General features: G+C 44.4%; 1 protein-coding gene across 1 annotated transcript; it reads left to right on the top strand.

Moving 5' to 3' along the window:
• The first annotated feature begins 5,111 nt into the window (after positions 1–5,111).
• On the top strand, positions 5,112–17,557 carry Ptges3 (prostaglandin E synthase 3). The gene is made up of 8 exons (XM_045153547.1): positions 5,112–5,425; positions 11,668–11,781; positions 11,895–11,964; positions 13,721–13,819; positions 14,119–14,208; positions 15,299–15,361; positions 16,090–16,114; positions 16,653–17,557. Coding segments are annotated over exons 1-8 (483 nt in total). The 5' UTR covers positions 5,112–5,423; the 3' UTR covers positions 16,673–17,557.
• Positions 17,558–25,490: the final 7,933 nt, after the last annotated feature.

Genomic DNA, 25,490 nt, shown 5'->3' with positions numbered 1-25,490 from the left:
TGTCAGGTTCAGGTTTAATTCTTCCAGGAAATCTAATTCTAGGAAGGAACAACTCCTTTCTATGGAGGGCTTTGGTTGATTTTTAAGGAAAAACATATCTAGGGAACTCCTTTGGGGCAGCAAGAAATAAGGAGAAGCCTGATCCTTCTCTGACCTCTAGGAAAGACTGCAAGGGTAGACACAAGGACATTTCTTGTTTTTTTTTTTTTTTTTTTTTTTTTTTTTTTGGCTCCCAGTCAGCCTAAACTTCAATCCACAATCTGAAGAAGTAACCCTGTCTGCTAGTGAATTGGGGTGATGACTGATCTGGCTTCTTCAAATTGAGTGGTGTCATCTGGTATGACAGTTGGGATTCCATTCCAGGGAGTCTTATCTGCAGGACCATTGGCATGGTATGGAAAGACAGTCCTATATAAAGATGATGGGGAGAAAAAAAAAAAAAAAAGGGCTTGCTGGATGTGGTGGCACATGCACTGTGAGTTCAAGGCCACCCTGAAACTACATAGTGAATTCCAGGTCAGCCTGGGCTACAGTGAGACCCTACCTCAGAAACAAAAAAGAAACTAAGGGACTGGAGGGATAGCTTAGCAGTTAAGGTGTTTGCCTGCAAAGCCAAAGGATCCCGGTTCTATTCTCCAGGACCCACGTTAGCCAGATGCACAAGGGGCGCATGCATCGGGAGTTCATTTGCAATGGCTGGAGGCCCTGCTGTGCCCATGCTCTCTCAGACTCTGTCTCTTTCTCTCAAGTAAATATATTTTAAAAAAGAAAATGAATTGGGGAAGTGGGCACTGAGAAAATAGGACCTCTTTAGAGTCCTCATTCTTTTTTTTTTTTTTTTTTTTTTTTTAAATTATTTATTTGAGAGCAACAGACACAGAGAGAAAGACAAATAGAGGGAGAGAGAGAGAATGGGCGCGCCAGGGCTTCCAGCCTCTGCAAACGAACTCCAGACGCGTGCGCCCCCTTGTGCATCTGGCTAACGTGGGACCTGGGGAACCAAGCCTCGAACCGGGGTCCATAGGCTTCACAGGCAAGAGCTTAACCGCTAAGCCATCTCTCCAGCCCCTTTTTTTTTTTTTTTAACGAGAGATAATTGGCCTTCCTGGGCCTCCAGCCACTGCAATAGAACTCAAGATGTGTGTGCCACCTTGTGTACATGCGTGACTCTGTGCACATGTGCAACCTTGTGCATCTGGCTCACGTGGGTGCTGGGGAGTCAAACCTGGACCCTTAGGCTTCACAGGCAAGTGCCTTAACTGCTAAGCCATTGCTCCAGCCCTAGGGTCCTCATTCTTGTACAGACATTAAGGTAAATTAAGTGGTAAATGAGTAGATGGAGTTAGATTGTTATAGGACTGAGTATAGGCTGAATTTTGAATTCCCAGACAAAGATAGCAGTGTGATACAAGAATTGGGGTAAATTTATAAAAATAATAATAATAATAAATAAATAAATAAAATAATTTATAAAAAAAAAAAGAATTGGGGTTCCCCTGCCAGTGCACCACTGTACCAATATTACATGAGTATTTTGCAGTCTCCAGATTCTTCTCTTAGAAATACAAAAAATTGACATCTACAGAGTAGAGGTGGGTTTTTTTTATTGTTTTTTTCTAGGTGGGGTTTTGCTCTAACCTAGGCTGACCTGTAATTCACTATGTAGTCTCAGGGTGACCTCAAACTCACAACAATCCTCCTACCTCTGCCTCCCAAATGCTGGGATTAAAGGCGTGGGCCACCATGCCCGGCTTTGTTTTTGGATTTTCAAGGTAGGGTCTAGCCCAGGCTAACTTGGAATTCACCCTGTAGCCTCAGGGTGGCTCAGGGTGATCTTCCTACCTGTGCCTCACAAGTGCTGGGATTAAAGGTGTTTGCCACCACGCCTGGCTCAGACTAGAGGTCTTATTAGAATACAGATAGGTCTTAAGAGTAGGAAGATAGAACTCATGTCTGTGGGGATTCCCAGAAATGGGGAAGTCCACAACTTAAGGAGAGAATAAAGAAAGCTTCTAGACTTGAGAGGACAGGAATGGGGTAAAGTCCCCCCCCTTTAAACTTTTTATTCTATTTTTAATTTTTTTATTTTGTTTTTGGAGGTATGGTCTCACTCTGGCCCAGGCTGACCTAGAATTCACTATGTAATCTCAGTATGACCTTGAACACCACACCCAGCTTCAGTCTGAACTCTTGATCTTCGCTCCCCCTCTTCCCAAGGGCTAAGATTACTGACATGTACTATCAAACATTGTTTTGTGTGTGTGTGTGTATTTTGTCTTTTAAAGGTAGGGTCTCACTCTAGCCCAGGCTGACCTGGAACTCATTATGTAGCCTCAGGGTGGCCATGAACTCACAGAGATGCACCAACCTCTATCTCCCAAGTGCTGGGAGTAAAGGTGTGTGCCACCATGCCCAGCTCTTTTTTTTTTTAAATCCTCTGTGTATGTGTGAAGTGAGAGTGTGGCATGCCACAGCATATGTATGATTTTTATTTGAAAGGAGAAATAAAGAGGCATGCCAGGACCCCCAGCCTCTGCAAACATACTCCAGACCCATGCGCCCCCTTGTGCATCTGGCTAATGTGAGTCCTGGGGAATTGAGCCTCGAACCAGGGTCGTCAGGCTTCACAGGCAAGCACTTAACTGCTAAGCCATCTATCCAGCCCTCAATTTATTTTTATGAGACACAGAGAATGCATGCACCAGGGCCTTTCAGCCACTGTGAACATACTCCAAATGTGTGTGCCCCTTGTACACAGGTGCAATATTGCGTGCTTGTATCCCTCCTCCTGACTACATGGGTCCTGGAGACTTGAACATGTGTTCTTAGGCTTCTCTGTTAAGTGCCTTAACCATTAAGCCATCTCTTCAACCACACCTTCCACCTTTTTTGAGACGAGTCCCTTTTCACAGTTGCATATAGCAAGTTAGCTGCTTGGGAGTTTCTAGGGATTCTGTCTCCACCACCCATCTCTTATATATCGTATGTGCAAGTAGAGAGAAAATGGACACATCTGGGCTTCTAGCCCCTGCAAATTCCAATGCCTATGTCACTTTGTGCATCTAGCTTTACTTGGGGACTGGGTAATTGAACTGGGGTAGCTAAGATTTTGCAGGCAAGCACCTTAACCGCTGAACCATCTCTCATGTCTTTTGGGCTTTTTTTTTTTTTTTTTTTTTTTTTTTAGGTAGAGTCTCTCTCTAGCTCAGGCTGACCTGGAACTCTGTAATGTCAGGATGGCCATGAACTCATAGAGATACTCCTACCTCTGCCTCCCGAGCAATGGGATTAAAGTGTGCTCCACCATGCCGGCCTATATCCCTTTTATTTATTTATTTATTTTTTTAACTCACTGGCCACAGCTCAGGGAATTTTTTTTTTAATTTTATTTTTATTTGAGAGCGATAGACACAGAGAGAAAGACAGATAGAGGGAGAGAGAGAATGGGCGCGCCAGGGCTTCCAGCCTCTGCAAACAAACTCCAGACGCGTGCGCCCCCTTGTGCATCTGGCTAACGTGGGACCTGGGAAACCGAACCTTGAACCGGGGTCCTTAGGCTTCACAGGCAAGCGCTTAACCGCTAAGCCATCTCTCCAGCCCCTATATCCCTTTTAATATTTTGTTTTCAAGGTAGGGTCTCATTCTAGCCCAGGCCGATCTAGAACTCACTCTGTAGTTCCCGGCTGGCCTCCAGCTATGGGGATCCTACTTCTCTCTCTCTCAAGTACTAGAATTAAAGGCATGCGCCACCATGTCTGGCTTCAATATCCCTTTGTTTTTGCACAACCAAAGCAGTACCTTACTGTTTAACATAAAGCCCAACTCTTCCCATAGGTTTTATGGCATATTGCTTAAACCTTAGTTGTGTTCAACTAGTGGTGCATCATTGTCTCTGCTCTACTCCATTATGAAGTGGTCTTGGTTACTAAACCTTAGTCCAGTGTGTATACAAAACTCGACTTTGACTCGGTTAAACAGTCAAAACAGGAGACATGGAATGTCCTAGACTCTTCCTCTCAGATACCATCTACTAGGGCACTGATAGCTCAAAAGTGGAAGAAAGGTCTGTCCCCAAACGCAAAGATCTTCCTCAGCTAATGACCTCACACTTCTACTGCGAGGAGCTAGATCTCCAGCCTTCAGAAAAGTGGTGGCAAGCTTTTTAAATGGCTGAACATGCCCAGGCTTTAGAAAGAAAAAAAAAATCAGCCTTAGGCAGGCGCTTGCCTGCAAAGCTTAACGACCAGGGTTCGATTTCCCAGAATCCACATAAAGCCAGCTGCACAAAGTAACACATGCGTCTGGATTCTGCTTGCAGCAGCTGAAAATCCTGGAGTGCCTACGGTCTCTCCATTCTCTCTCTGCTTGCAAATAAATAAAAAATTAGTCTCTTCTTGTCAGGTTTCACAAGCACAGCCAGGCATAGAGACACATGTATGTAATTCAAATACTAGAAGGCTGAGGCATGAGGACTGCCAGGAGTCCTTGGCTAACCTGCGGTTATAAAGAAACAGTGTCCAAAGAACTGAGAAATTCCGTCATCACAGGTTTCTCACAATCCAGTTTTGTTTGTTTGTTTGTTTTCGAGGTAGGGTCTCACTCTAGCCCAGGCTGACCTGGAATTCACTATGGAGTCTCAGGGTGGCCTCGAACTCATGGCGATCCTCCTACCTCTGCCTCCCGAGGGCTGGGATTAAAGGCGCGCGCCATCACGCCCGGCACAATCCAGTGTTTTTGTTGTGTGTGTGGTGGACAGTTTCCTCTGGGTTTGATTTACTCCCTCAGGAGTACCTACTCCCCGGTTCGAGGGTCAGGGCTCCGCGTCCCTCCTCTCGGCCTTCCTCTCACGGCCGACCCGGCCGTTTCTCCAGGAAATGGCCCAAGGCGCGTGCTCCGGCGGTTGCCGGCCAACGGTTTCCTACCGCGAGAAGAAGCGCGGGAGGAGAGGCCCGAACCAGCCAGGGCCGGCGCGGCGCGGGGCGGGCCCGACGCGGGAAGGATCGCGAAGGAGCCGCGAGGCCCCGCCCTTTCCGTAGATATCTCTAGAAAGCCGCGCAGCAGCCCGAAAACACTCAGTGCGCAGGCGCGCCGGCAGGGCCCGGGCATTTTGCTGCGTCACCAGCCGCCGCCCGGCCTCACCACCCCTCGCTCGCACGCACGCACGTTCATTCTCCGTCCTCGCGCCCCTTTTCCTGCACTTTCCTCGTCTCCCGGCCCGAGGAGCCGCTCTCTCCGCGCGGTGCATTGTGGGGACCGAGGTCGAGCCCGCCGCCGTCGCCGCCTGAAGGGAGCGGAGAAGAGGCCGCGACCGGGCAGAAAACGCCGGAGTCGCTACCGGAGCGGAGTCCACTCCCCGGCCGCCGCCACAGAGGCCCGCCCACCCGTCCGTCCGTCCGCCCGCCCGTCCCCCTATCCCGTTCACCATGTGAGTGCGACATCCCGCCGAAGGAAGGTCGCCGGAGTGAGGCCGAGAGGCCGCGCCGGCGACTCCCGGGAAACGGCCCCTCGCCCTCCCCCCTCCGCCGGCGGCCCTTGTGCCTTCGCCCCTCGGCGGTGGCCGTCGTCTCGCCTTGGGGTGTTGTGTGTGTCGGGGGAGGGGGGAGGTCGAGGATCCTCGTTCTCGTCGCCGTTGGCCCGCGGAGGACATTTTTTTCCTCCAGATCGCGCTTCCCCCTTCTCGACCCCGACCCTCCGCTCCCTCGAGCCTGAAAGCGCGTTCTGCGGGCTCGGGCGCCGAGGCTTCCGCGGAAGTCTCGGTAACTTAGCCGTAGGCCCCAAAGTCCCGCCGAGCGCGTTCCCCGGCGGGCGCCCGGGAGGCGTGGACCCACATGGCTTCCCGGGTAGCCGGGTCCCGCCGCCCGCTGAGCCCCGCTCGGGGCTGCGTGCTTGGGTGGCAGGTATGCTAGGCGACCCGAAGGAGGCCATGCCGTGCCGGCGCCGCCACTTCACTTCCCCCTCGGGTCTGGGTCCTTGCAGGGCGCCTTCCTAACTTCAGGCTCGGCAGCGTGCCTGGAGTTCCGCCGCCGCTTCCCCGGCTGTGGAGGAAGCAGGTCGTCCTGTGCACGTGTCCGCCTGGAAGATAACTGCACATTTTTCTATGGTCATCCCAAGCATGTGCATCTGGCTTATGTGGGGAATCGAACCGCGGTCGTTAGGCTTTGCAGGCGCGCCTTAATCCTTGAGCCATCTCTTCAACCCCTGATTCAAGAATTTTTTTATTATACTTATCTGCGTCTTCCATACTTTTCAGGAGAAGCTTTTAACAGGTGTGACAGGGATACTTGACTAAAAGTTATGTATGGAAACAGGATGAATAATTCTGTTGAACCTGGGCCTCTCCCACACAATAGGAAAGTAAGACTGTTCTGCATTCTCAGGCCACATATTAAGACAGTTTATATGTTTTAAACTTGTTGAAAATTTGAAAGGAAGAAGTGACTTGCCAGGTAGAGTAACTTAAATAAATGAATGCAGCCAAATAAAATACATTCGTCAAGAAGTACTTTGTTTTGTGGGGCGAGGTTGCACATATTCTATGCCTAGTCTGAGGTAGGACGATCACCCTGAAATACCATGATGAAAACCGTTTGAATTTGAAACATAAAAATCACATCAAAGACATTTTAAGATAATAAAAGTACATAATTAGATGAAAAATTTAGTGCCAGATTGCTACTTTTTTTTTCCCCTAGGTAGGGTCTATGTGGTCTCCGGATGGCCTTGAACTCATGGTGATTCTTCTACCTCTGTCTCCCGAGGGCTAGGATTAAAAATGTGCACCACCACGCCCGGCTACTTTTAAAAAGTATGGGCTGGAGAGAAGGTTTAGCGGTTAAGGCGCATGCCTACTAAGCCTAAGGACCCAGGTTACATTCCCAGGTCCTATATAAGCCAAATGCACATGGTGGCGCATCCATCTGGAGTGGCGAACCAAAAAGAAAAATTTGCAAAAATAAAGAACATGAGAATGGGCATGCCAGTGTCTTGTACCCCTACAAACTTTTTTAACGTTTGTTTTTAATTTTTGTTTTTTTCAAGGTAGGGTCTGGCTGTAGCCCAGGCTGACCCTGGAATGCACTATGTAGTCTCATGGTGGCCTCAAACTCCTTGGAATAATCTGCCTATCTCAGCCTCCCAAGTGCAGGGATTAAAGGCGTGCGCCACCACGCCCCGCTTCTTGGTTTGGTCTTTTTTTTTTTTTTTTTTTTAAGATTTTAACGTTTTGTCGGGCTTGGCACTCGGTAGGCAGAGGTGGGAGGATCACCGTGAGTTCGAGGCCACCCTGAGAATATAGAGTAAATCCCAGGTCAGCCTAGGCTAGAGGGAGACCCTACCTCAAAACAAAACAAAAAAAAATTCTAGCATTTTATTTATATATTTGACAGCCACTGCAAACGAACTTTGTCTTTGGTTTTGAGAGAAAAAAGCAAAGAGAAAAAATGGGCTTGCTCTAGGGTCTTCAAGCCACTGTAAACAAACTCCATATGCATGTGCTACCTTGTTCATGTGGCTTACTTGGGGACTACGGAATTGTACCTAGGTCCTTTGGCTTTGCAGACAAGTGTCTTAATAGCTAAGGCATCTTTCCATCCCTTATTTGTTTTTTGATTTTTCAAAGTAGGGTCTCCCTCTAGCCCAGGCTGATCTGGAATTGACTGTGTAGTCTCAGAGTGGCCTTGAACTCTTAGCGATCCTCCTGCCTCTGCCTCATGAAAGATGGCATTAAAGGCCTGTGCCACCATGCCTGGCTCCTTGTTTGTTTTTTGCATGTATGTTTGTATTTTTGAAGCCCAGTCTGCCTATGGAGACCAGGTTGGCCCTGGACTTGAGGTCATCCTGCCTAAAGCCTAGCTCAGGGAGAAACAACTCTAACTGGTTTAAATCTTACTTTGCTATCACTCAACTTGTAGGATTGAACACCCCAAATCAGTCTTCAGCCTGCAAAACAAATTGTTATACTGAACGTGTTATTTGGTTAATTTCTGTAAGTTAGTAAGGGGACTGATGATGGCCTTTGTTCAGTGTTTCTTAACCACTGTAACCTGGCAACTGATTTTTTTCCTTGTTCGGTTAGACTTTAACTAGAAGGCTTTTGAAGCTGGAAGGGACAGAATTATCAATTGTAGGTCATTGTTTTATTATTAAATTAAGGGTTTTCTGTTTAATTGTGTAGCAAAAAACCCACAGTGATCTGTGTTCCTCGGCCTCCTGAGTACTGGGATTAAAGGCATGACCCACTCTGGAGGACTTGTTTGAACTTTTTTTAAAAAAGTATATTTTGTTTTTGAGGTAGTTTCATTCTAGTGCAGAATTCCCTTTTGTAGTCTCACAGTGGCCTTGAACTTGTCTCAATCCTTCTATCTCTGCCTTTTCCTAGCCTTTTTGTTGTTGTTATTTTTAGAGAGCGAGGTGGGAAGAGAGAATAGGCGCACCAGGGCCTCCAGCCACTGCAAACAAACTCCAGATGTGTGCATCTGGCTAACATGGGTCCTAGGGAATCGAGCCTCGAACCGGGGTCCTTAGGCTTCACAGGCAAGCGCTTAACTGCTAAGCCATCTCTCCAGCCCTTTCCTAGGCTTTAAAAACATTTTTTTTTTCAAGCAGTGTGTGTTTGAGTATTAGATGAGCCGAATAATGCTTCTCTGCAAATGTACTCCAGATGAACACACCACTTTGTGCATCTGGTTTTAAGTGGGTACTGGAGATTTAAACCCAGTTGCATTAACCCTCCTGTCTCTACCTCACATTTTATTTATTTCAGAGAGAGAAAGGGGAAGGGAGAGAGAATGGGTGTGTCGGGTATCTGGTTTATGTGGGTCCTGGAGAGTTGAACTGGGATCCTTTGGCTTTGCAGGCAAACACTTATAAGCAGAGAAAGAAGAGAGGTAGGGAGAATGGACAGGAACTCCAGGTGCTGCAAATGAACTCCAGTGCATATACCACTTTACATCTGGCTTTATGTGGTAATGGAGGATTGAACCACTGTGCCATCTCTCCACCCCTAGTCTAGTCTTTATTTATAGTTATTTTTTGGAGGTAGGGTCTTGCTCTGGAGTCAGACTGCCTCAAACTAACAGCAGTTCTTCTATCTCCGCCTCCCAAGTGCTTGGACTAAAGGCCTGCGCCTTCATGCCTGGCCCCTATATATACTTTAAAAATTGAAGCCGGGCGTGGTGGCGTACCCCTCTAATCCCAGCACTCAGGAGGCAGAGGCAGGATCACCGAGAGTTGGAGGCTACCCTGAGACTACACAGTGAGTCCTAGGTCAGCTTGGACTAGAGTGAAACCCTAGCTCAAAAAAAATAATAATAATACAGAGGCAGATAGAGAAAATGGGTAAGCCAGGGAGTTTAGCCACTACAGACACATGCACCCCTTTGGGCATCTGCCTCACAGGGTCCTGGGGAATTGAACCAGGGCCCTTAGGCTTCACAGTCAAATGCCTTAACCGATAAGCCATTTCACCAGCCCTAGTGAATATTTTATTTGGGCTGGAGAGATTGCTTAGCGGTTGAGGCACATGCCTGCAACGCCTAAGGACCCAGGTTCAGATTCTCCAGGTCCCATGTAAGCCAGATGCACAAGGTTGCACATGCGTCTGGGGTTCATTTGAAGTGTCTAGAGGCCCTGGTGGATCTATTCTCACTCTCACCCCCACCCCTCTCTCTAATAAATAAATCTTTAAAAAATATTTTATTAGCCAGGTGCATTAGTGGTGGTGCATGCCATTAATCCCAGCACTTGGGAGGCAGGGGTAGGAGGATCACCTTGTTCCAGTTAGCCTGAGCTAAAGTGAGACCCTACCTCAAAAAAAATCAAAGGGAAAAAAATTACTTATTGGTGAGGGGGGAGGCAGATAGAGAATGGGTGTACCAGGGCCCCAGCCCTGGTTTATTTGGATCCTGAGGAGGAATCAAACCTAGGTCCTTACGCTTCTCACACTAGCACCTTAACCACTATGCCCGCTCTTCAGCTTGGTCTCTGTTTTGAGACAATGTTGTACTGTTTATTTTTTTATTTTTTGGCTGACCTCATTCTCTAGAACAGTGTAGAATCAAGTTTTTGTTTTTTTTTGGTTTTTTTTGGTAGAGTCTCTAGTCTAGGCTGACCTGGCTTAGAACTCACAGCGATTTCCAACCTTTATCTTCCAGTTACTGGGAATAAAGGTGTGCACCACCATGCCTGGCAGATTTTTAATTTAAGAAAAGATGTAAAGCTGGGCACAGTGGCACATGCCTTTAATCCCAGCACTCCAGAGACAGAGATAGGATAATCACCATGAGTTCAGGGCCACCCTGAAACTACATAATAAATTCCAGGTCAGCCTGAGTTAGAGTGAAACTCCACCTCGAAAAACCAAAGTAAACAAATAATGAATGAAATGAAGAAAAGAGGCAGATAGTGCATGGGTGGCACCAAGCACTCTAGACAAAGCAAACAAACTCCAGACACATGTGCCACCTTGTGCATCTTATGTGGGTTCTGTGTAATTGAACCTCGGTGCTTAGGCTTTGCAGGCAAGTGCCTTTACCACTACAAGCCATCTCTCCAGCCACCGTCCCCCTTTTTATTTTTAGTTATCTTTTGGAATTGCAAGGTATGATCTCACTATATAGCCCAGGATGACCTGGAATTTACTATGTAGTCTCAGAACTCATGGTGATCCTACCTAAGCCTCCCTAGTGCTGGGATTATAGGCCTGTGCCACCATGCCCTGCTGGTTTTACTCCTTTGTTTTTTTATCACAGTGGTCCTCCTATCTCTGCCTCCATATACCTGTGTCACCATGCCGAGCTGTTTTTTTTTCCCTTTTAAGTATGTTACATATTTGAGACAAAATAGGCGTGCCACAACAGAATAGGCCTCTAGCCACACAAACATACTCCAGATGCATGGGCCACCTTATGCATCTGGCTTAAAGGTGGTACTGGGGAGTTTAACCTGGGTCCCTTTGGTTTTGCAGACAAGTGCCTTCACTGCTAAGCCATCTCCAGCCCTCTATTACTAGGCCCTTGAAATAACCTCTTTTGCTGCTGGATGTTGGTGGTGCTCATCTACAGTCCCAACACTGGGGAGAAGAAACAGGAGCTTCCAGGGTTTAAGGCCAGCCTGAACCCTGTGACTCCCCTCTCCCCCCAAAAAAGATATGTCCTCCTGAAATTAGACTTCATTGGAGCGTCTTTTAACTTTGAATGATGCTATTAGGGTGAAAATGCAGTGTGATTTAAAATGATGAGCTTAAAAAATGGTATAGCTGGGCATGGTCCCGCATGCCTTTAATCCCAGAATTTGGGAGGCAGAGGTAGGAGGATGACCATAAGTTCAAGGCCATCCTCAAACCTACATAGTGAATTCCAGGTCAGCCTGAGCTTGAGTAAGACCATACCTCAAAAAACAAAAAATTTTAAAAAAAAGTATAATGAAATAGATGTCAGATGGTCTTAATGTTGACCTGGAACATATGTTGCCAAGAATGACTTTAAACTTTGCTGATCCATTTTTATGTGGTGCTAGGGATTGAACCCAGGGCTTCATGCCTGGTAGGCAAAAACTGTTAACTAAAAAAAAAAAAACTATCAACTTAGGTATAGCCTCTTAAGTGTTAAAGTTGGAAGTAAATACTCAGTTACAGAATTTTAGCTTGACTATACTTTTCTGTCTTTGTAGGCAGCCTGCTTCTGCAAAGTGGTACGATCGAAGGGACTATGTCTTCATTGAATTTTGTGTTGAAGACAGTAAAGATGTTAATGTAAATTTTGAAAAATCCAAACTTACTTTCAGGTAAGTTACCATTTTATATCATTGGGTATTTTCAAGTAAACAATTTTATCTTGTTTTATTTTGTTTTTTTTCACTGAAGTTGATTTTTGAAGTTTCTTTTTTCTTTTTTACAGTTGTCTTGGAGGAAGTGATAATTTTAAACATTTAAATGAAATTGATCTTTTTCACTGTATTGATCCAAATGTAAGTAATCTTGATGCTTTAGTTATTATTTAAATTAAGCCCTAATTCTGCTCATCATAACAGTTTACAGAGATTAAGTTTAATTATATATTGCAGTATCTTCTCCCACTCCTTCTCTACACTCCCTTTTGTTCCTCATGGCGCATACCTTTAATCCTAGTACTTGGGAGGCAGAGCTAGGGGAGGATCTCTATGAGTTCAGGGCCACTCTTAAGACTGCATAGTGAATTCCAAGTCAGAATAAAAATAAACAAAAAAAAATTTAAAAAAAAGGAAACAAAGAAAGAAAAGGTAAAGGTTGGATCCACATGTGACAGTGTGCACAAATTTTTTTTCAAGGTAGGTTTCCAGGCTGACCTGAAAACTTACTTAGTCTCAGAGTAGCCTTGAACTCACAGTGGTCCTCCCACCTCTGCCTCCCAAGTGCTAGGATTAAAAGCCTTGAGTCTTAGCACTCAAGAGGCTGAAATAGGTGTGGTGGCTCACGCCTTTAATCCCAGCATTTAGGAGGCAGAGGAAGGAGGATTACCGTGAGGCCACCCTGAGACTATGTAGTGAGTTCCAGGTCAAAAGAGAGAGAGGACTAGTTGGAGGGAGATGGGTAGAGTTCACTGGCAGAGCAGTTGGTAGTATGTTGTGAGACCCTGGGTTCAATTTCTAGTGCTGTTTAACAGGGTAAGGTGGTGGAAAGGATAGGTTGGTTCATTTCTCTTTTCTTTCGTTGTTTTTGTTTTCCCCCAGGTAGGATCTCATTCCAGTCCAGGCTGACCTACAACTCTTTCTGTAGTCCTAGGCTGTCCTTGAACTTACAGTCATCTCCCTAACTTTGGCTCCTGAGTGCTGGCATTAAAGGAATGAGCCAGCTCTTTTTTTCTTTAATTAAGAATACATCATGTAAGCCAGGCGTGGTGGTGCTCACCTTTAATCCCAGCACTTGGTAGGCAGAGGTAGTAGGTAGGAAGATCGCCGTGAGTTCAAGGCCACCCTAAGACCACAGAGTGAATTCCAGGTCAGCCTGGGTTAGATCAAGACCCTACCTCAAAAAAAAAAAATACATAATGTCACGGCTGGAGAGATGGCTTAGCGATTAAGGTATTTGCCTGCAAAGCCAAATGATGGCTGTTCAATTCTCCAGGACCCATGTAAACCAAGGCAGCATGTGCATCTGGAGTTCGTTTGCATTGGCGCCTGTTCTCTCCCTTTCTCTCTGTGTCTTTCTCTCAAATAAATATTATATTTTAAAATAAAAAGAATACATCATGTGTTGGTACCATTTTTTTCCCTCTTCCTCTGGGAAAGACGTCCCAACCTGTAGCATATGTATATAATTTACTTGAGAGAGAAGTGGGGGGAGACGGACAAGGAATTGACTATGGAGTGTCGGGATGGCCTCGAACTCATGGTGATCCTCCTGTCTCTGCCTCCCAAGTGCTGGGATGACAGGTGTGTGCCACCATGCCCAGCTGAACGGGTGTGTTTTAAGTCTACTTCAGTGATGAGCTCTAAAGGGTCTATGGATTTCTGTTTTGCTCTGTGTTGAGTATCCTCAGTGTCTGTCTCCTTCACACTGCCCCTGATTGTCAAGCTCACCATTAAAGCAGCACTCCTGCTGTAGATATACCTGGGCTACTGCTGAAATGTGAGGGATGGTTTATCTATTCAGGTCTTGCTACCTTTCTGTGCGTGTACCCTTTGTGGCCAGGTTACTTTCTTATAATGATGGTACTAGATAGAAAAATTTTTCCTTCATTTTTAGGATTCCAAGCATAAAAGAACGGACAGATCAATTTTATGTTGTTTACGAAAAGGAGAATCTGGCCAGTCATGGCCTAGGTTAACAAAAGAAAGAGCAAAGGTATGTTTTCACTATCTTGAAAGTTTCTTGGGGATGCATGGGGGGTGGGGAGGTTTCAAGGTAGGGTCTTACTCTGCCACCACACCTGGCTTGCTTTGTTTCCAAGGTAGGGTCTCACTTTAGTCCCAGGCTGACCTCAAACTCAGCCATCCTCCTACATTTGCCTCCCTCCATAGTGCCAAGTTAAAGGTGTGTCACATCACACCTTTAACTTCTGAAATGTTTCTCTACTAATGGTTGTAAGCCTATGTAGTTCAAAACATTTAACCTAACAGGTTGACATTTGTATTGCTCTTTAGCTTAACTGGCTTAGTGTGGACTTCAATAATTGGAAAGACTGGGAAGATGATTCAGATGAAGACATGTCTAATTTTGATCGTTTTTCTGAGGTAAGTGAAGTGCATTCTCTACCCAAGATCCCTAAGTACTTTTGTCTCCCTAGTTCTTTTCTGTGCATTAGGGTTTTGTTTGCTTGTTTGTTGTTTTTTGGAGGTAGGATCTCACTCTAGCCCAGGCTTGACTTAGAATTCACTATGTGGTCTCAAGGTGGCCTTGAACTCTATAATAGATTCTTCTACAGAGTGAGTTCCAGGTCAGCCTATGCTAGAGTGACATGTTACCTCCAAAAGCTGCAAAAAAATGTTTTTTAATTAAAAAATAGGGTTTGGAGGGATGGCTTAGCAGTTAAGGTGTTTGTCTGCAAAGCCAAAGGACCCAAGTAAGCCAGATGCACAAGGGGGCGCACACATCTGGAGTTCATTTGCAGTGGCTGGAACCCTGGCCTGGCCATTCCTCCCCCCCCCCCCCTTGTTTTTTCCTCTGTCAAATAAATAAAACAATAAGTACTTAGAAGGGAGTTTGAGGACATGCATGTTAACACATGCCTTTAATCCCATCACTGGAGAGACAAAGGTAGGATTTTGAGAGTGAATACATAATGAATTCTGGGTTAGCCTAGGCTAGAATGAGAGCCTAAACCAAAAAAAAGCAGTTAGATGGACACAACATACCCATTTATCCAGACAATAATAATAGTAGCTTCCTTCATAACGACCTATTACTTCCCAAGCTGCAGGTGTTTATATATATTTATATATATTATATATAAATATTTATATAATTTTATTTATTTGAGAGAAAGAGAGATGGGGAAAATAGGCACATCAGGGCCTATAGCCACTGCAAACAAACTCTAGCGTGCATTACCTTGTGCATCTGTCTTTACATGGTCCTGGGGAATCAAACCAAGGTCATTTGGCTTTGCAGGCAAGCGTCTTACTGCTAAACCATCTCTTCCAGCCCAAGCTACAGGTTTTTGACTAGGTTTTCAGTACCAGGCAGGGATCCCCTTTATATTATGGCTACTAAATTGTACCAAATTCAGTCTAAAAGCCATTACCCCATAAAATTATGACACTACTGTATCATTGGGGTTTAGTAATGTCATTTTTTATAAACTAATTTTTGTACTTCAAATAGATGATGGACCACATGGGTGGTGATGAGGACGTAGACTTACCAGAAGTAGATGGAGCAGATGATGTAAGTGTATTTTCTTTCTGCTTTCTCTTTTCTTTTCTGGATATTCAAGAAAAGTAGTTTTTGAAATGTTTTATACCTATTAGGGAAATGGTGTTCATGGACCATTTAGGGACCATACATTGTACATGCCTTGAGATAAAAATTAATGGTTAGATTACCTTTGACCGAGATTAAATTAAAATTACAATTGATTGGCCAGGCATGGTGCTGTACACCATTAGTCCCAGCACTTGGGAGGCTTGGCTAAGGTATGAGGATTGCTGAGAGTTCAAAACAAACAGGATCCATTATAGTTCCTAATTCAGGCAGGGCCCTGGAAATTACTCTGAGGTTTGGTCTCACTATCACACAATGGGAAAAAAATTTTTAAAGTGATGCAGCACTATGGGAGGCAGAGGTGTTCGGGTCCACCCTGAGACTACATAGTGAATTCCAGATCAACCTGGGCTAGAGTGAGACTCTACCTCGAAAAACTACAAAAAAAAAAGAGAGAGAGAGAGAGATCAGGACAATTAGGGGAAGGATTCAAAGGATGTGCTAAATTCTGACCAGGAAGCACACATGAGTTTTATAGTAGTGTTCTGAACAGTCATAGTCATTCACCCAAGCTGGGCTTGGTCACACATGGCTTTAATCCCAGTCTAAAGAAGGAAGAAAAAAAATGGCCTTTTAATGTTATGGAGAGGATTGTTTCATCTGTTGAGAAACATTTTTTTTCCTTTTTGCAGGATTCACAAGACAGTGATGATGAAAGTAAGTGTCTCTCTTAAATGTTTCTGTAGTGATGTGTTACATGACCAACCAAATCTTTTTCAATTCTTTTGGAGGGGGCAGATAGAATGAGTTTACCGTGGCCTACAGTCACTGCAAACTAACTCCAGATGCATTAGCCCTTTTATACATCTGGAGAATTAAACCGAAGTCCTTAGGCTTCACAGGCAAATGCCTTAAATGCTAAGCCATCTCTCAAACCCCCCCAAATTTTCATAAACTAGACAGCAATTCTGTAATAATCTTTAGATGAGAAATTATTCAAGCTTTAAGATGTTGAATAATAAAATTTAGCAGTGTAAATAATTTAATGTTTGTAATGGTAGTGATTAGTTTACTACAACATTTTAAATATTTTAGAACACTTTATTTGAGAGAGGAGTGGGGTTACTCCAGGGCCTCCAGCTCCCACTTTTAATTTTTTAAAAATTCTTGTTGGCTGCTTCTGTAAATATTGAGAATTATTAGATTGTTATGATTCTCTTGTCATCCCTACTGATGCTTTTAAAAATCCTTTCAGAAATGCCAGACCTGGAATAAGGAGCATTATCACCTGGATTGTGAGAAAGAAAAATAACTTCTCTGCAAGATTTCTTAAAAGAGAATTCCTGAGTTGATAGCTCTAAAGGCAGATGCTGTATTTGCCACCTTTAACCCAATTTTCAACCTGTTTGTTTATTTTAAAGGCTTCACTAAGGGTTGATAATGTACCATTGTATGGGGCAGTTTTGAGTCTGCTAAGGCAATATCCTTATGCATGAACATTTCCCAGACTTCCCATGAAGCTGTTGAGAACCTAGACAATTGATTCAGCAGTTGTGATAAATAAAAACTTTTCACTTAAGTCTCCTTTACTTCATAACATAGTTACTGACATGATAGGAAGCTCTCAGCTTAGGGAAAGATAATGAGATTTAGATACTAGTACATGGACTTAAAGTGGCTGAAACAAATTGGCCGACAACTTAAACTGACAACCCTACCTTCCTCTGTATCTTTCAGGATTGTTCCACTAAAGTTTATTTTTCCAAAAAAAATGTATTTCACATTATTGTATGTAACTTGTCAGTGTTCCAGATGTATCTTAGCTAAAACTAAAACTAGTGAATGCCCTAACTTTAGATGGTTTTTGAAGCCTATACATTTGGTATTATTTGGCCCTTAAGCTTTTCCATCTCTTAGCATGGAGGACGAAGAAAGCTGTACATTGTTGCTTGAGAGTCTGTACATTTTAGACCAGATTTGTATTTGCACTGTCAGTATGGCAAATGAGTGAAAAGATGTTAATACACTATTTGGATTTTTTTTTATTTCTTGTTTTGATTTCAGCTCATACCCTGGCTGGGGGGGGACTCAATTTATGTTCATGACAGTGGGGATTTTTTTAAATGTCTACATTCTTTCTAATAAACTGTTGGAAGATTTCTTGGCTGTCCTTTTAAGTGTCTGGTTTAGTGTAATTTCATGTATTTGCCATTTACTGGAATGGAGTTCTTATTTTTGAGGAAGAATTTGGGACTATTCTGTTTGGAAACAGAGGCTTGCTGTAATCTCACAGGAAACCCTTTTAAAGTGGATCTGTCATGGAAAATTGTAGATGCACTTTGCAGCAGCTGGAAAAGTATTGTGATTTGATTGAAATAAAACTAAATGTGTTGTCCTCCTATAATAAGCCTCTGCATTTAGCAGTTTTCATTCCCTCACAACTTTTGTATTTGTCATGCTTTATATCTGATATTTAGGACCTATATTTCAGGCAATGTTGAAGTGCTAAGGGTACAAACAGCCCATCAGGTGATTACTGTGTATTGCTAGCTTACCAAGTTAAGCTCGGGGAACAAATACATTGGAAATAGATTGTAGATTCTTGTCTACAATAATAAACTCTCTTTTTCCTTTTTAAAAAGATTTTATTCATTTGAGAGAGAATGGGCATGTCAGGGCCTCTAGCCACTGCAAACAAACTCCAGACACGTACCACCTTGTGCATCTGTCTTATGTGGGTTTTAGGGAATTCAACCTAGGTTCTTAGGCACCAAGCCACCTCCAGCCCATAAATACACATTTTAAATGCCTTTTTCAGACTGAGAGAGTTTAGTGGGTAATTTTTACACACTTTGCAAGTGTGAGTACATTAATTCCGATCAATAGAACCCATGCAAAACTGGATGCAGTGGTGTTTATATAATTCCAGTAGACCTATCCAAGGCAGAAACATGAGAAACCTGGAAACTTCTGGTCAGGTAGACTGGCATAGGCATATGTACAATGAGCAAGAAGCCTGCCTGAAACAAATTAGATGGTAAATGCTGTTTATCTGCTCCCAAATTTGTCCTCTGACCTACCCATGTGCTTCATGGCACTCAGAAATATTTCATTCTCAGCTTTTCAAGGTAGGGTTGAACTAGCTCAGGCTGACCTGGAATTCACTATGTAGTCTCAGGGCAGCCTTGAATTTACAGCAAAGATCCTACCTCTACCTCCAGAGGTGGGATTACAGGTGTATGCCACCACGCCCAAGGGACAGTGTTTATGTTAGGTTTACAGTTTCATCAAGGACAAAGACAGTGGCTCCCTTTCACATCAAAGTCCAAGTGGAGAAAACCAAAGCACCACAAGCAAGCATGAATTGTCAGAGCTCAAACTCTCCAATTATTTTGGTTTTTCAATGTAGGGTCTGGCTCTAGCCCAGGCTGACCTGGAACTCATGTCTGTCCTCTTACCTCTGCCTCATGTGCTGGGATTAAAGGCATGTAACCCCACACCTGGCTGCAAGATTAATTTTAATAAGACTGTGCATGAGGGCACATGCCTTCAACCTCATCACTTGGGAGGCAGAGGTAGAAGGATCATTGTTAGTTCAAGGTCAGCCTGAAACTACATTAAGCGAATTTCATGTCCTAGACTAGAGGAAGACCCTACCTTGGAAAAACATCTGAATCTGGCTATACACATATTCAAACTACCATATGCTATGTACATGAAGATCTGAATGCACATAAAGTCAGACCTGGGGGCTGGAGAGATGGCTAGCTGTTAAAGCACTTGCCTGCAAAGCCTTATACCTTGGGTTTGGTTCCCTGGAACTCACATCTGCTTGCAAATAATTTTATTTTTAAGTCAGGTATGGTGTGTGCTTGTAGTTCTGTTGATGGGGTGGTAGTGACAGGAAGATCCTTGGGAACTTGCTGGTTTGCCAGTCTACCCTAATTGGTGAGCTCCAGGCCAGTGAGAAATCCTGTTTCAGAAAAACTGGAACCAGGCATGGTGGTGCATGCCTTGAATCCTGGCACTGGGGAGGCAGAAGGATTGCCATAAATTCAAGGCCACCCTGAGATTACATAGTGAATTCCATGTCAGCCTGAGCTAGAGTGAAACCCTACCTGGGAAAATTTAAAAAAAAAAAAAAAAAAACGCTGGGTGTGGTGGTTCATGCCTTTAATCCCAGCACTTGGGAGGCAGAGGTAGGAGGATCACAATGAGTTCGAGGCCTGGACTACAGTGAAACCCTACCTTGAAAAACCAAAAAAAAAAAAAAAAAGAATTTGTGCTTTCTGTGGGCCCCGGGTCTAAAATTGCAGCTATGGTTAAGGACTCTGGTGTGTTAGGTACTCTCATGTTTTGTTTGTTTTTCCAAGTAGGGTTTCACACTAGCTCAGGCTGACCTGACCTGGAATAATTCACTATGTAGTCTCGGGTGGCCTCGAATTTACAGTGATCTCTTACCTCTGCCTCCTGAGGCCAGGGATTAAAGGTGTGTGCCACCATGCTGGGCCTCTCGTGCTTTTTGTGATGCTTCGTGGTCTAGCTGAAGTCTCCACATCCTTTAGGTCACAGTGAGATGAACATCTCTAGTGGGTAACCTGCAACCTCAGCCTAATGAGCTGTTTCTGGGACAAAGCTGCTCTGTCTCCTTCAAGCAGCATTTCTTTGAGTTCCTTTATATCCTTACTGTGGCATCAGGGTGCATGTATACCCATTAGCCATTCTCATTGAAAGTACAATCGTATGATTCGGCACAATTAATATTTGTCAAGATACTACTTTCAAAGATTGTTTCAATTACCTTTGTGATAAAACAGGAATGTAGGTGTATCAGAACTTGAACACATGCGAATCCAGCCAGGAGTGTTACCTCATAACAGTTTACTCCCTTTGGACCATTAATGTTGGCTTCCTTCTTGTGTAGTGTAGGAATTAAGCTATACATTCCGCATGATGCCAGGAGTCTGGCAATCCCGTGCATTGGCTGCTCAAAGATTTCACTGAGCTTTGGAAACTGGATTTTATCTTTTTTTTTTTTTTTTTTTTTGAGGTTGGGTCTCTAGCCCAGGCTGACCTGGAATTCACTATGGAGTCTTAGGGTGGCCTTGAATTTACAGCAATCCTCCTACCTCTGCCTCTCAAGTGCTGGGATTAAAGAAAGGGATGCACCACCATGCCCAGTGGATTTTTATCATTTTTTTTTTGTTTATTTTTATTTATTTGAGAGCGACAGAGAAAGAGGCAGAGACAGAGAGAATGGGCATGCCAGGGCCTCCAGCCACTGCAAATGAGCTCCAGATGCGTGTGCCCCTTGTGCATCTGGCTAATGTGGGTCCTGGGGAATCGAGCCTCGAACTGGGGTCCTTGGGCTTCACAGACAAGTGCTTAACTGCTAAGCCATCTCTCCAGCCCAAGGATTTTATCATTTTTTAAGCGATTTTTTTGTTGTTTATTTTTATTTATTTGAGTGACAGAGAGAGAGGAGAGAGAGAATGATACGCCAGGGCCTCCAGCCACTGCAAACGAACTCCAGATGCGTGCGCCCCCTTGTGCATCTGGCTAACGTGGGTCCTGGGGAATCCAGCCTCGAACCAGGGTCCTTAGGCTTCATAGGCAAGCGCTTAACCGGTAAGCCATCTCTCCAGCCCTTTATCATTTTTAATAGAACTTTAAAAAATTTGCCATGCTGTCCATATTTATGAATATCAAGGGGTTTCTTGGATTTTAAATCCATAAAATAAAATTTGGAAAACTTTAAAAAATCCTGTTTCAAGAAAAAGAAAAAAAAAAAAAGGTAGATGTTCCTGAGGATGACACCAAGGTTGTCCTGTGGCCTCCACATGCACACACACACCAGGTGGATATAGGCATTTAAAACTCGAACTCCTACATCCAGCTATGTTTGTTTTTGGTTTTTCAAGGTAGGGTTTCACTCTAAGCACAGGCTGACCTAGAATTCACTCTGTAGTCTCAGGGTGGCCTCAAACTCATGGCAATCCTCCTACCTCTGCCTCCCTAGTACTGGGATTTAAGGCGTGCGCCACCATGCCTGGAAAAAAAAAAAGTTTCAGAACATAGCTAGAAGCCGGGCGTGGTGGCGCATGCTTTTGATCGAAGCACTACATAGTGAATTCCAAGTCAGCCTGTGCTAGAGCGAGACCCTACCTCGAAAAAAACAACAAAAAATTTATGTTTGAGAAAGAGGCAGATGGAATGGGTGCACCAGAGCCTTTGACCACTGCAAAGAAACTTCAGACAACACATGCACTACCTTGTGTATCTGGTTTTACGTAGGTTCTAGGGAATTGAACCTGGGTCCTTTGGCTTTGCAACAAATGCTCTAACTTGCTAAGCCATCACTCTAGCCCATTTCCTTTTTATTTGCACGTGTATGCATGGGTACCAAAGCCTTTTGCCAGTGCAAACACCACTACCAGCACCAACAGGTTTTTCAAGCAAGCACCTTCAACCACACAGCCTTACACTTAATGTTCTTTCCTTCCTGTTTTTCTCTGCTTTCCACTGCCAAACAGGGAGCTTTCTCATGCAGAAGAATGAGGATTCATGGGGGTTGGTGAGAGAAAGTTGAGGAAGTAGGCCCATGATGAAATACTATAGCCATGCATATTCTAATAGGCATATAAGCCTACCCCCCACTGTAAAGTTTTTCAGTAAAAGCAATGCTTTGAGGAAGGATGTTATCCTGTGACTCTCTGCTCTGGAGGAACCCACACATCTGGGCAGTTTCCATTTCTGTTGAAAAGTACTGCCCAGGTGTGGTGGCGCATACCTTTAACCCCAGCACTGTAGAGGTTGCAGTAGGAGGATCCACTGTGAGTTCCAGGCCACCCTGAAACCTTGTTGATCACCTTTGTAAAATGTGTGCATTTCTGTACCCCAGAAATGGCCTAAGCCACCTCTCAATTGCAAACAAAAGATTGCCATTTCCCTGAAGTGGCCCGTGTCCAAAGTGGAATGCCTTGCAGTCTGTTAGAAAGAGTCCAGGGTTCGAGAATGACCACACACTCTGAAGTATGCTGGCAAGACAATATTTACTTCTGTAGGAGGTAACTAGCTTTTTTAAAGAGTTCTGGGAAAAGTACTTGGGAGGCATAGGTAGGAGGATTGCCATGAGTTTGAAGCCACCCTGAGACTACATAGTGAATTCCAGGTCAGCCTGAGCTAGAGTGAGCCCCTACCTCAAAAACAACAACAACAAATTCTGGGAAGCAAGCACAAAACCAGGGTCTGGCTGGACATGGTGATCCAAGCACACCTTTAATCCCAGTACTGGTGAGGCAGAGTTCAAGGCCACCCTGAAACTACATAGTGAATTTCAGGCCAGCCTGGGCTAGAGTGAGACCTTACCTCAAAAAACAAAAACAAACAAAAAAACAGGGTCTGTGCTGATAACAAGCTTGCCTGCAAATCCTAACAACCTGGGTTCAGTTCCCTAATAACCACATAAAGCCAGATGCACAAACAGGTGCTAACATCTGGAGTTCTTTAGTTTTGGCTAGAGGTCCTGATGTTCCCATTTTCTGTCTATCTACTTGCAAATAAAATATTTAAAAAAATAGTTGGGGGTGCTGGAAAGATGGCATAGTGGTTAAAGCATTTGCCTGCAAAGCCAAAGGATCCTGGTTCCAATCTCCAGGACCCACATAAGCCAGATGCACAAGGTGGTGTATGCATCTGGAGTTCATTTGCAGTGGTTCAGGGCTCTAGCACGCTCATTCTCTCCCTCTCTCTCAAATAAATAAATACAACATATTTTTACAAAAAACCAAAAAAATAATTTTAAAAAGTTAAAAAAAATTAGCTGGGTGTGGTGACACCCACCTTTAATCCCTGCCTTGGGAGGCAGAGGTAAGGATTGATTGCAGTGAGTTTGAGGCCACCCTGAGACTACATGGAAAATTCCAAGCCTGACGTGGCAGTGCATGCCTTTAATCCAAGCACTCGGGAGGCAGGAGGATCACTATAAATTCAAGGCCACTCTGAGTCTAGTGAACTCCGGGTCAGCCTGAGCTAGAGTGAGACCTTACCTAGAAAAACTAAAAAAATAAAATTCCAGGTCAGCCTGGGCTAGAGCAAGTAGAGCAAGACCCTAACTTGAAAAAAAACAAAACAAAAGCTGGGTGTGATGGCACACCCCTTTAATGCCAGCACTTGGGAGGCAGAGGTAGGAGGGTTGTGCTACAGCAAGGCCCTACCTAGAAAAAAAACATATATATAAAGGTAACAAAAATAAGAGATGCAGTTTCTGGAATAAAACTGAAGACATGGAAGAGTTAGGGATGTTAGACCAGATACAGAACTAAGAAGCTTTGCACACAGGACTGTTTTGGTCTCAAGGATGGCCAACTGTCTTGGTCTCAAGGAATGCTGACTCAGGAATTGGGACTTTATACAGACAGATGTCCTTCCAGAACTAAGTTTGTCTACTTTAACCCTTCAGCAGAAAGAACAGCACATCTTTCTTTGTCACAAATGGAAGAACTCCAATGCAGCCGGGCATGGTGGCACACGTCTTTAATCCCAGCATTTGGGAGGCAGAGGTAAGAGGGTCTCCGTGAGTTTGAGGCCATCCTGAGACTACATAGTGAATTCCAGGTCAGCCTGAGCATGAGACCCTGCCTCGAAAAAACAAAACAAACAAACGAACTCCAATGTCCTCATCACCCCTGCAAAACTTCCTAGTCTGTATAAGAAGTTGTTCTACATCTGCAGGGCCAGAGCCCTTGTCAGGCTTTCCAGAATAAAGCTGTCTCTGCTCTCTTCTTCAAGGTAGGGTCTCACTATGGCCAGGCTGACTTGGCACTCACTCTGTAGTGATGATTCTCCTACCCTCTGCCTCCTGAGTGCTGGAATTAAAGGGCATGCACCACTACTCTTGGTTTTAATTTATTTTCATTTGTTTATTCATGTGAGAGAAAAGTGACAGAGAGAAGGATAGTGCCTCTACTTGCTGCATAGGAACTCCAGATGCATGTGCCAGTTTGTGCAGCTGGCTTTATTAGGTACCGGGGAACGGCACCCAGGTCATTAGGCATTGCAGGTAAGTGCCTTAACTGCTGAGCCATCTGTCTACTCTCATCATGTGCCATTTTTTACTTCTGATTTTACATGGGTGCTGGTGAATTGAAGCAAGGCAGGCAGGTTTTGTAAGCAAGCACCTTTAACTGTTGAGCCTTCATTTTGCCCTTTTTGTAGTATTATTTATCCCTGTTTTGTTACTATGGCTACTTTTTTTTAATTAATTATTTACAAGGAGAGAGAATGGGTGCACTAGGGACTCTAGCTACTGCAAAGGAACTCGGACGCATGCGCCTCCTTGTGCATCTGGCTTACATGGGTCCTGGGGAATCAAACCTGGGTCCAATGGCTTCGCAGGCAAGCGTCTTAGCTCCATATCTTCAGCCCTACTTTCGTTTCTTTTATTGCATAGGCTTAAACGATAAAGATCCTTCAAGATTTTTTTAAAAATATGTCTAACTTATTTATTTATTTGAGAGTGACAGAGAAAGAAGGAGGGAGAGAGAGAGAGATTCGGCGTGCCAGGGCTTCCAGCCACTGCAAACGAACTCCAGACGGGCCCCCTTCACGTTTCTGACCAGCTTCCACTAGTGTAGAAGAAAAGTCGTATTTTGACGCCAGAAATGGCTTCAGAAAAGGCCTGGTCACCCTCAATCGTGCTTTCAGGGACGCCACTACTTGGATAGCCCCCGCCTCGGTGGCTGTCAACCAACTCAAGGTCCTATCTAAGGAGATATCCCAAGGACAGGCAAAGACAGCCCATGTGCTCCCCACAGCTCCACAGGAACTCCGCCCCTTTACCTAAACGTACTTCCGCCATGTACTCTCTCAACTGACATTCCTGCGACCCAATTAGGTTGCGAGTCACGGAGAACTTCGCCTCCAATGAAAACAAAAAGAAATTACAGATTGGCACCGATATTGACCAATGGTTGAATAGGTCCGGGATTCTTACCCTATAGAAGCAGCCCTAAGCATGACCAGCAGGAAATTTAGCCAATGGGTGTGCCCGTGGCAGACAAAGCACCGCCCCACGGCCTGGCGAGCAGACGGC

This window comes from Jaculus jaculus, chromosome 6, assembly GCF_020740685.1.
Source record: "Jaculus jaculus isolate mJacJac1 chromosome 6, mJacJac1.mat.Y.cur, whole genome shotgun sequence".
Lineage (NCBI taxonomy): Eukaryota > Metazoa > Chordata > Mammalia > Rodentia > Dipodidae > Jaculus > Jaculus jaculus.
Note: the sequence above shows the minus strand (reverse complement) of the source record. Positions and strands in the feature narration are given on the sequence as shown.